Raw genomic sequence first — 12,690 nt, forward strand, 5'->3', positions numbered from 1 at the left:
ACTTCTCATCTAGTAATCAACAATCTACTGAAGGAGGTGAGATCATTGCCCTCACTTTATAGCTGAGTAAACGAAGGTTTTGCATTTTTAAATAACTTTGTCCAAATAATAGCTGATAAATATTGGAGTCAGAAATGCAGACCCATGGCGTCTGGCTCCCAAGCCTGCCCTTCTCACCATAGATCATCTTCAATAATGAGGGCTTGAATATTCTCATTAATTAAAATCTCCCTAGGAGCAGCCTGGCTTGAAAAATACTACTTTACCACATCACATTGTTAAAACATTGATCAAAAAACAAATTTTAGAGTTTGGCATCTCTGTGATTTCTTATCTGACTTGCACATTTATTAAGAGGGATACCGGGGGATTCCTGGACAAGGTGGCCATTAATAGGAACAGCTCCAGTCTGAAGCTCCCAGTGAGACCAATGCAGAAGGCTGATGATTTCTGCATTTCCAACTGAGGTACCTGGTTCATCTCACTGGGAATGGTTAGAGAGTGGGTGCAGCCCACGGGGTGAGCAGAAGCAGTGTGGGGGCATTGCCTCACCCGAGAAGTGCAAGGGGTTAGGGAACTCCCTCCCCTAGCCAAGGAAAGTCTTGAGGGAATGTGCCGTGAGGGACAGAGCTATCCAACTCAGATACTACACTTTTTTCACAGTCTTCACAACCCACAGACCAGGAGATTCCCTTGGGTACCTACACCACAAGGTCCCAGGGTTTCAAGCACAAAACTGGGTGGCCATTTGGGCAGACACCGAGCTAGCTGCAGAAGTTTTTTTCATACCCCAGTGGCACCTGGAATGCCAGCAAGACAGAACCATTCACTCCCATGGAAAAGGGGATAAAGCCAGGGAGTCAAGTGGTCTTGCTCAGTGGGTCCCACTCCCATGGAGCCCAGCAAGCTAAGATCCACTGGCTTGAAATTCTCACTGGCAGCACAGCAGTCTGCAGTCAACCTGGGACACTCGAGCTTGGTGTTGGGAGGGGCGTCCACCGTTACTGAGGCTTGAGTAAGCTGTTTTCCCCTCACAGTGTAAACAACGCCTCCTGGAAGTTTGGACTGAGCAGAGCCCACTGCAGCACAGAAAAGTCGCTGTAGCCAGACTGCTTCTCTAGATTCCTCCTCTATGGGCAGGACATCTCTGAAAGAAAGGCAGCAGCCTCAGTCAGGGCCTTATAGATAAAACTCCCATCTCCCTGGGACAGAGCACCCGGGGGAAGGGGCAGCTGTGGGAGCAGCTTCAGCAGACTTAAATGTTCCGGCCTGCCAGCTCTGAAGAGAGCAGCTTATCTCCAAGCACAGTGCTCAAGCTCTGCTAAGGGACAGACGGCCTCCTCAAGTGGGTCCCTGGCCCCCATGCCCCCTGTCTGGGAGACACCTCCCAGAAGGAGTTGAGAGACACGTCATACAGGAGAGCTCCAGCTGACATCTGGCAAGTGCCCCTGTGAGACAAACCTTCCAGAGGAAGGAGCAGGAAGCAATTTTTGCTGTTCTGCAGCCTTGGCTGGTGATACCCAGGCAAACAGGGTATGGAGTGGACCCCCAGCAAACTCCAGCAGATCAGCAGTAGAGGTGCCTGACTCTTAGAATGAAAAACAGAAAGCAATAGCGTCAACATCAACAAAAAGGATGACCATGCAAAAACTCCATCCAAAGGTCACCAACAGCAAAGACCAAAGGTAAATAAATCCATGAAGATGAGGAAAAGCCGGTGCAAAAAGGCTGAACATTTCAAAAACCAGAATGCTCTTCTCTTCCAAAGGATCACAACTCCTTACCAGCAAGGGAACATAACTGGACAAAGAATGAGTTTGACGAACTGACAGAAGTAGGCTTCAGAAGGTGGGTAATAACAAACTCCTCTGAGCTAAAGGAGCATGTTTTAATCCAATGCAAGGAAGCTAAGAGCCTTGATAAAAGGTTAGAGGAATTGCTAACTAGAATAACCAATTTAGAGAAGAACATAAATAACCTGATGGAGCTGAAAAGCACAGCATGAGAACTTCGTGAAGCATACACAAGTATCAATAGCCGAATCGATCAAGCAGAAGAAAGGATATCAGAGATTGAAGATCAACTTAATGATATAAAGTGTGAAAACAAGATTAGAGAAAAAGAATGAAAAGGAATGAATAAAGCTTCCAAGAAATATGAGACTATGTGAAAAAACCAAACCTACATTTGATTGGTGTACCTGAAAGTGACAGGGAGAATGGAACCAAGTTGGAAAACACACTTCAGGATATTATGCAGGAGAACTTCCCCAACCTAGCAAGACAGGCCAACATTCAAATTCAGGAAATACAGAGAACACCACAAAGGTTCTCCTCGAGAAGAGCAACCCCAAGTCACATACTCGTCAGATTCACCAAGATTGAAATGAAGGAAAAAATGTTAAGGGCAGGCAGAGAGAAAGCTTGGGTTACCCCCAAAAGGAAGCCTGTCAGACTAACAATGGATCTCTCTGAGAAAACCTACAAGCCAGAAGAGAGTGGGGTCAATATTCAACATTCTTAAAGAAAAGAATTTTCAACCCAGAATTTCATATCCAGCCAAAGTAAGCTTCATAAGTGAAGGAGAAATAAAATCCTTTACAGACAAGCAAATGCTGAGGGATTTTGTCCCATCAGGCCTTCCTTACAAGAGCTCCTGAAGGAAGAACTAAATATGGAAAGGAAAAATGGGTACCAGCCACTGCAAAAACAAACCAAAATGTAAAGACCATTGACATTATGAGGAAACTCCATCAACTAATGTGCAAAATAACCAGCTAGCATCATAATGACAGGATGAAATTCAAACATAACAATATTAACCTTAAATGTAAATGGGCTAAATGCCCCAATTAAAAGGCACAGAGTGACTAATTGGATAAAGAGTCAAGACCCATTGGTATGCTGTATTCAGGAGACCCATCTCACATGCAAAGACACACATAGGCTCAAAATAAAGTCATTGAAGAAGACTTACCAAGCAAATGGAAAGCAAAAAAAGGTAGGAATTGCAATTCTAGTCTCTGATGAAACAGACTTTAAATGAACAAAGATCAAAAGAGACAAAGAAGGGCATTACCTTATGGTAAAGGAGTCAATACAACAAGAAGAGCTACCTATCCTAAATATATGTGCACCCAATACAGGAGCATCCAGATTCAAAAAGCAAGTTCTTAGAGACCTACAAAGAAACTTAGACTCCCACACAATAATAGTGGGACACTTTAACACCCCACTGTCAATATTAGACACATCAACAAGACAGAAAATTACCAAGGATATTCAGGACTTGAACTCAGCTCTGGACCAAGCAGACCTAATAGACATCTACAGAACTCTCCACCCCAAATCAACAGAATATACATTCTTCTCAGCACCACATGGCACTTATTCTAAAATCAACCACATAATTTGAAGTAAAACACTCCTCAGCAAATGCAAAGGAATGGAAATCAAAACAAACAGTCTCTCAGACCACAGTGCAATGAAATTAGAACTCAGGATTAAGAAACTCACTCAAAACCACACAACTACATGGAAACTGAACAACCTTCTCCTGAAAGACTACTGGGTAAATAACAAAATTAAGGCAGAAATAAATAAGTTATTTGAAACCAATGAGAACAAAGACACAACGTACTAGAATCTCTGGGACACAACTAAAGCAGTGTTTAGAGGGAAATTTATAGCACTAAATGCCCACAAGAGAAAGCAAGAAAGATCTAAAATCGACACCCTAACATCACAATTAAAAGAACTAGAGAAGCAAGAGTAAACAAATTCAAAAGCTAGCAGAAGAGGAGAAATAACTAAGATTAGAACAGAAGTGAAGGAGATAGAGACAAAAATCCTTCAAAAAATCAATGCACCCAGGAGTTGGTTTTTTGAAAAGATTAACAAAATAGACCACTAGTCAGACTAATAAAGAAGAAAAGAGAAAATAATCAAATAGACACAATAAAAAATGATAAGGGGGATATCACCACTGATCCCACAGAAATACAAGCTACCATCAGAGAATACTATAAACAACCCTACACACACACACACACACACACACACACACACACACACACAAATCTAGAAACTCTAGAAGAAATGGATAAATTCCTGGACATATACACTCTCCCAAGAGTAAACCGGGAAGAAGTTGAATCCCTGAATAGACTAATAACAAGTTCTGAAACTGAAGGAGTAATTAATAGCCTACCAACCAAAACAAACAAACAAACAAAAAGCCCAGGACCAGATGAATTCACAGCCGAATTTTACCAGAGGTACAAAGAGTGGCTGGTATGATTCCTTCTGAAACTATTCCAAATAATAGAAAAAGATGGATTCCTCTCTAACTCATTTTATGAAGCCAGCATCATCCTGATACCAAAACATGCCAGAGACGCAACAAGAAAAAGAAAATTTCAGGCCAATATCCCTGATGAACATTGATGCAAAAATCCTCAACAAAATACTGCCAAACCGAATCCAGCAGCATATCAAAAAGCTTATCCACCGCAATCAAGTCAGCTTCGTCCCTTGGGTACAAGGCTATTTCAACATACACAAATCAATAAATGTAATCCATCACATAAACAGAAACAATGACAGAAACCACATGATTATCTCAATAGATGCAGAAAAGGCCTTCAATAAAATTAAACACCCTTCATGCTAAAAACACTCAATAAACTAAGTATTGATGGAACATATCTCAAAATAATAAGAGCTATTTACGACAAACCCGCAACCAATATCATACTGAATGGACAAAAGCTGGAAGCATTCCCTTTGAAAACCGGCACAAGACAAGGATGCACTCTCTCAACTCTCCTATTCTACGTAGTATAGGAAGTTCTGACCAGGGCAATTAGGCAAGACAAAGAGATAAAGGTATTCAAATAGGAAGACAGGAAGTCAGATTGTCTCTGTTTGCAGATGACATGAATGTATATTTAGAAAACCACATCGTCTCAGCCCAAAAACTCCTTAAGCTGATAAGCAACTTCAGCAGTCTCAGGATACAAAATCAATGTGCAAAAATCACAAGCATTCCTATACAACAATAATAGACAGAGACCCAAATCATGAGTGAACTCCCATTCACAATTGCTACAAAGAGAATAAAATACCTAGGAATACAGCTTACAGGGGATGTGAAAGACCTCTTCAAGAACTACAAACCACTGCTCAATGAAATAAGAGAGGACACAAACAAATGGAAAAACATTCCATGCTCATGGAAAGGAAGAATCAATATCATGAAAACGGCCATACTGCCCAAAGTAATATACAGATTTAATGCTATTCCTGTCAAGCTATCATTGACTTTCTTTACAGAATTAGAAAAAAAACTACTTTAAATTTCATGTGGAACCAAAAAAGAGTGTCTATAGCCAAGACAATCCTAAGCAAAAAGAACAAAGCTGGAGGCATCACGCTACCTGACTTTGAACATACTGCAAGGCTACAGAAACCAAAACAGCATGGTACTGGTACCAAAACAGGTATATAGACCAGTAGAACAGAACAGAGAACTCAGAATTAACACCACACATCTATAACCATCTGATCTTTGACAAATCAAACAAAAGCAAGCAATGGGGAAAGGATTCCCTATTTAATAAATGGTGTTAGAAAACTGGCTAGCTATATATAGAGAACTAAAACTGGACCTCTTCCTTACACCTTATACAAAAATTAACTCAGAGTGTGATATTCCCCTTCCTGTGTCCATGTGATCTCATTGTTCAATTCCCACCTATGAGTGAGAATATGCAGTGTTTGGTTTTTTGTTCTTGCGATAGTTTACTGAGAATGATGGTTTCCAGTTTCATCCATGGGGACTGTGGTGGGGAGGGGGGAGGGGGGAGGGATAGCATTGGGAGATATACCTAATGCTAGATGACGAGTTAGTGGGTGCAGCACACCAGCATGGCACATGTATACATATGTAACTAACCTGCACAATGTGCACATGTACCCTAAAACTTAAAGTATAATTAAAAAAAAAAAAAAAGAAAAAATTAACTCAAGATGGATTAAAGATTTAAATGTAAGATCTAAAACCATAAAAACCCTAGAAGAAAACCTAGGCAATACCATTCAGGACATAGGCATGGACAAAGACTTTATGACTAAAACACCAAAAGCAATGGCAACAAAAGCCAACAATGACAAATGGGATCTAATCAAACTAAAGAGCTTCTGCAGAGCAAAAGAAACTATCATCAGAGTGAACAGGCAACCTACAGAATGGGAGAAAAATTTTGCAGTCTATCCATCTGACAAAGGACTAATATCCAGAATCTACAAGGAACTTACAACAAATTTACAAGAAAAAAAAACCCCATCAAAAAGTGGGCAAAGGATATGAACAGACACTTCTGAAAAGAAGACATTTATGCAGCCAACAAACATATGAAAAAAAGCTCATCATCACTGGTCGTCAGAGAAATGCAAATCAAAACCACAATGAGATACCATCTCACACCAGTTAGAATGGCAATCATTAATAAGTCAGGAAACAACAGATGCTGGAGAGGATGTGGAGTAATAGGAATGCTTTTACACTGTTGGTGAGAGTGTAAATTAGTTCAACCATTGTGGAAGACAGTGTGGCGATTCCTCAAGGATCCAGAACTAGAAATACCATTTGACCCAGCAATCCCATTACTGGTTATATACCCAAAGGATTATAAGTCATGCTACTATAAAGTCACTTGCACATGTATGTTTATTGCAGCACTATTCACAATAGCAAAGACTTGGAACCAACCCAAATGCCCATCAATGTTAGACTGGATAAAGAAAACATGGCACATATACACCATGGAATACTGTGCAGCCATAAAAAAGAATGATTTCATGTCTTTTGCAGGGACATGGATGAAGCTGGAAGCCATGATTCTCAGCAAACTAATACAGGAACAGAAAACCAAACAGCGCGTGTTCTCATTCATAAGTGTGAGTTGAACAATGAGAACATATGGGCACAGGGAGGGGGAACATCACACACCGAGGCCTGTCAGTGGGTAGGGGGCAAGAAGAGGGATAGCATTAGGAGAAATACCTAATGTAGATGATGGGTTGATGGGTGTGGCAAACCACTATGGCCCATGTATACCTACGTAACAAACCTTCACGTTCTGTACATGTATCCTGGAACTAAAAGTATAATTAAAAAAAGAGGGATACCTGCCATTGATAAATCATTGTGGGTGGCCTAATTTTAAGCTCCTACATCACTTTAATTTATAAATATGTTGAGAACATTTTAATTTGTGTGAGTCAATAATGTCTTCCCACTGTAAAAAATGAAAGAAACAAAGGAAATGCTGAAGCTAATGTGAATCACAACAGAACCAGCCTCAATGGAATGAATGTTAGAGCAGCCTAAGTTCACTGGGAGCTTAAAGGCTTGAGGCAGGAGGTTTAGGAGGAAGAGAGATGTGCAGAAGAAGGTGAGGATCTGTCAAGTTTACTTCCAATATTTTTAATATCTGGCCACGTACTCAGTGAATTATATTAAAACACTTTGGAAAATGCATACGTACTTTATCTTTTTAAAAAAGCAAAAGACAAAAAAACAAAACTCTCAGTCTGATTCTTACATCATCTACATTTTGAGTGCATATCTCAACTACTAAATAATAATTTTGTCAGTACACTTTATCATCTACTAAATTTAGAACCATAAATCATTCTGAATGTTTCTTTACACCTTTAATATTCAAGTTCTTCTTGGAAACTAAAGGGACACTGTGGCTCATCAGAATGGACAATGAATTGGAGTTCATCTGGTTTGCACTACTTTTTTGGCAAATATTTATGAGTCTCTAAAGATTGGATTATTGACTTCAAGAACTGACTTCAAAATCAAGATGGACTCCAGTTCACTGATCTCTTAAGACGGCATTATTATTATTGCTAATAAATCAGTTCCAACAAACTTCCTTGCTAACACTTCTTTTACTGATCTGGAGTGGAAATTTATATGAATATTCCTCTTTGAGAAGAGGGTGGAGGTTGAGACCGTTTTGATTGCAAGTTATCTTGACCTGGGGAAGGAGTGTCATTGAAATTGCTTTCTTGGTATTTGCTATAATCTTTTATGTCAACTTAAGGTTCTTTCTGTGGATGCAACCAAAAGCTATTCTCAAGAGGAATTAATTAGCAGGCTATCTGGGATTCGTGGAATCCATACTGGATAACTGAATTTGGAAATGAACAGACAGGTGGGTAGTTCCGGAGTCTGGGAAGAAAGAAACCTTGATATTAACATGAGCAGTCTGCTCATGATCTTACCGCTTGGATAAAATGGACACCCACATGATTTCATTGTTTTCTGCTAATTATTCTGCTAAGAATCACTGTTTCTATCCCTTTGTTAGAGATTCAAATTCTAGAGAAAATTCTGAAAATATCAGTAATTTACTCATCTGTTTAGTTAAAGGGAGAGGCAGGGGGTCAATCTTTTTATTATAGTTCCAATGAACTATAACTAGTTGGAACAAAAAACACCTCAAAAGTGAATTGGATTCCAGTTGTTATATAGACTCCGGAAAATCAAAAGACAAAAACACCTCTCATGAGGAAAGGGAAGCTACAGCAAAGCTGGGAATATGGAAAGACGAAGCAAACCTTTCTTTCTGTTTTGCTGAGAGGGGCAGTTATTACTTATTATGAATATTAAAAACAGAACCTACAATAAAAATAGACTGTAAGAGCTTTAGTACCAAGTGAAAAATGTAAAATTATTTGAGTCATGAACTTGTCCCAAGATAAATGTGGAATCAATGCTAAAACCTGTATAGTACTTTAAAGTAAATGTAAGACAAAGATGATTGTTATCACCATTATCAATACTGATTTAGAAATTCTAACTAATGAAGTACAGTTAGGAATATAAATCAGAATCATAATTATTGGAAAGAAGATAAAACTTAGCCTTGTTTGAGGATAACATGATTTGTATAATGAAAACCCAAACGAGTCAACTGAAAAGCTCATATAAACTTTATTATATAACCAGCAGTAATGATTACATAGAAAACATAATGGCTTTAGAAAAAAATTCAGAATAGGCAAAACATACATAGAGAAAAGCACAAAACACTTCAGAGTAATCTTAAGAAGAATTATGGGAGCAAATGAAGAAAAGCACATAAAATTACTGTAAAGTATAGAAAACTCACTAAATGCTTGTTTCCTTTTTAAAATTTGACAGACTGGTCTCACAGGTGAAAAAAGTCAAACTGGTCTCACAGGTGAAAAAAACTCTTTTGAAACTGAGAGTGATTAGGGACACTACTTATTTAGTCTTGCGTGTACTAAATTAAAAACATAAAAGATAATGTTTTTAAAAGTACTAGAGCAAAAATTGATACAGATCATTGAAACAAAATATATACTCCAGAAACAGACTATAATTTCTGGAAGGATTTCACATATCCTCCGGAGATCCTCAGATTTGTAAACAGAAATTTATACGCAGCAGTGTGCATTTAGTTACGTTTAAAATCATTTGCCTTACCCTAACTTATTCATGAGCAGAAGGTAAATCCAAATCCCCGGTGATACTCAATCTGAAACAGAACATGTGAAGTTTGTATTCATCAGCTCAATTGCTGATGAATGCTTGTAATTTAGAATGTTTGCCCACTTCCTTTAGAGAATCTTATTTGAAACCATTATTTTTTCCTCTTTTGTATTTTTATATATGCCATCTAAATAGCCATGGTACATCTAGTCTGATTATACTTCTTGTTGGCCCTCATGTTTAGCTACTTCGATGGATGACTGCTTCTCCTTCTGTGTATTGTGGAGCCCAGCAAAGTGAATTTGTTTAATACCAGGTAGCCTGTGTTTTGAACCCTATCATGTCAGATATGACCTTAAGACATGGTAAAATCCTTCTAGACATTTTCATGACTTCAGTGGCAGGTAAAAAGCAGGAATTTCATTTAATTTATATTATTTTTAGAAAAGTTAGAAACAACTGGAATTGTTAACAGTAGGGAATGGTTAAAAATATATTTGTACATCTGTGCAAAGTCACGTTATACAGCCACAAAAAGGGATTACTCATAGCCCAAACCTCAGCATCATGCATTATATTTAGTTAATATGTGCACATATGCCCCGACTCCAAAATAAAAGTTGAAAAAGAGAAATATTAATATAAAATAAAGAATTTTAGATGATATAATCCTTACCAGGAAGTATACTATGAATAACATTTTTTAATTTCATTTGGTTTGTATATATTTTATTTTTATATTTTCCTTTATTTTTCAAATTTCTTAGAAGCATGAGAATCAGAAAAACATAATTTAAAAATGTGAAGATCAAGATATTTAAGGATTGGAATATATATTAACAATACAAATAAATTATGTGTCAACAATTATTTAGCGGTAACATTTAATGTGTGTACTTTTAGTTGATTTTACTAAAAGACTTATACACATATGTGACAAGGACATGTATACGTATATGACAAAATCATTCTGATTTGCATCCTCAAATTCAGCCCTATAGTTTCCACCACTGAACAGCTGACTAAGGTATCACAGTAAACTCATGGCAGTTCTTCTAAGGGCAGGAAAAGTTACATAAAATGTAGGCCTTTAAATACTGGATTTTCAAAGTTCCATTATGTGTGGTAAGAATGGAAAAGCTTATACCTACTATGTCCCAAATAGGAAATTACCTATAAGCATCATAATTTAACTCACCATACATACTTTGACTCAAGTAACTGATTTAAAAAAAAATCCATGTGGTTGGTGCATGTGGTTCGTTATGTTGTGTTCATAAATATGATCATCAACCGATTTGCAAAACAGTGAAATATAATAATTCTATGAACTCAATTCCAAAAATAATTTACACCTGGATGAATCTTTTTGGAAAATTTTACCAAACAGCATCATCTTCAGTGCTTTTCTAAACCAAGGATAGAAAAATGCATAAACCATTGGATTAAATGTAGAGTTCAAGTAGCCAAACCAAATCAATACATCATTCAAAGTAGGTGGAATAATGTAGTGAAGAAAAGGGTCCATGACTGTACAGATAAAGAAAGGGCACCAGCATATTAGGAAAACTCCCATCACAATCCCCAATGTCTTCACAGCTTTCCTTTCTTTGCTTTGTGAAATTCCATTTTTCATTTCCAATCCAATTTGGAGCTTCTGATTGGCATCATTAATTAATCTTGCCTGCTCTTTAGCGATAAGATATATTCTGTAATAGACACATAACATAATAGATCCAGGTATATAAAAAGAAGTCATAAAGGTCAGTACCCCAGATATTTTGCTAAAGAAGACAGAGCAACCTCCTCTGCAGTGAACATGTTTGTAATATATCTCTTCAGCGCCTTTGAAGTTTAGCTCCAGAAAGATCATTCCAAATGCAAAAACAGCGGGGACACTCCAACTAATGAAGATCATCACACAAATAACCAAGATATTGATCTTGGCTTTATATCTCAGTGGATCACACACAGCATAGTAGCGGTCAATGGAGATGAAAGACAAATGGAAAATGGAGGCTGAGCTCAGCATAATGTCGGTGCTTGTGTGAATTTTACAGAAGACTTCTCCAAAATACCAACAATGCTCAGCAGATCTCACCATACTGTAAGGCATGACCAGACACCCCAGAAGAAAGTCCACAGTGGCCATGGAATGAATGAGCCAATTTGTCGGGGTATGAAGTTCTTTGAAGTGTGATATAGAAACAATAACTATCAGATTGCCAACGAGTGTGGTCAGAATTATGAGCACCATTAAACTGTACAGGGAAGCACGGACATCATTTGACCAGTTGTTTTTCACACAGGAAATATTAATTATATTGTGGCAAAAGGGCATCATTCCTGAGGGCTGTCAATGAGTTTACTTTTCCCTTTGTGTGTTGATTTATCTTTTTCCCAAATCCATAATCAGGTTACAGTTCCTTCTCGTGTTTATTTTTTATTTGCACATACTTATCCCAGAAACCTAGGAGGAAAAATAAAAGAGTAAATCATTGGCAACTTGAGTCCTCTCACTTCTAAAACATTTACCTATTACTCCCTGTTGAAGAATAGTTATTTTGGAAGGAACTTTATTTCCAAGTTCCATTCAATAGTTCAGTACAGCAATTTTAAAAAACCTTTTACCTGGAGCTGGACATTCTTCTAGAAATATGAAGCTAAATTATTAGGTTGAACTATATGAAACTGCCACATTTGTAGGTCAGAGAAGATCAAATGATGATTATGATCACACATCTTAATCTATGGAAACAATCTGTGTCCATAGGAAGCCAGTCTAGTGGGGGAGACTTACATTCTAAAGGGTAGAAAGAAATTGCCAGAAAATTTGCAATTAAAATATGTTTATGAAAAAGACAAGAAGTCTTTTAAATGTGCCTCTTGTGCAGAATTAATACGCACTAGTGCCCACTTCTGCACTTGGTCATACGTAAGTTATATATTTCTTATTTTATAATTAATTGTAATAAGAAGAAGCTTACATATATTTATTTGCAGCTTGCAAAGTACTTCTACATATATTCCATGCATTATTTCAGTTACAGTTTTATTTGACATTTTTAAGACCAACATCATTCTTTGTAAGGAAGACATGACATGCTTCATTAACCTCATTTTACTGGCAAGAAATTGAAGTTTAATTTACAGATC

At 37.6% G+C, this 12,690-nt stretch overlaps 1 protein-coding gene across 1 annotated transcript; it reads right to left on the reverse strand.

Moving 5' to 3' along the window:
- Nucleotides 1-10,858: 10,858 nt before the first annotated feature.
- TAAR1 (trace amine associated receptor 1) lies at nucleotides 10,859-11,878 on the reverse strand. The gene is given in 1 exon segment (NM_001009145.1): nucleotides 10,859-11,878. A coding segment is annotated over 1 exon segment (1,020 nt).
- Between the last annotated feature and the right edge of the window lie 812 nt (nucleotides 11,879-12,690).

The sequence above is a fragment of the Pan troglodytes genome, chromosome 5, assembly GCF_028858775.2.
Source record: "Pan troglodytes isolate AG18354 chromosome 5, NHGRI_mPanTro3-v2.0_pri, whole genome shotgun sequence".
Lineage (NCBI taxonomy): Eukaryota > Metazoa > Chordata > Mammalia > Primates > Hominidae > Pan > Pan troglodytes.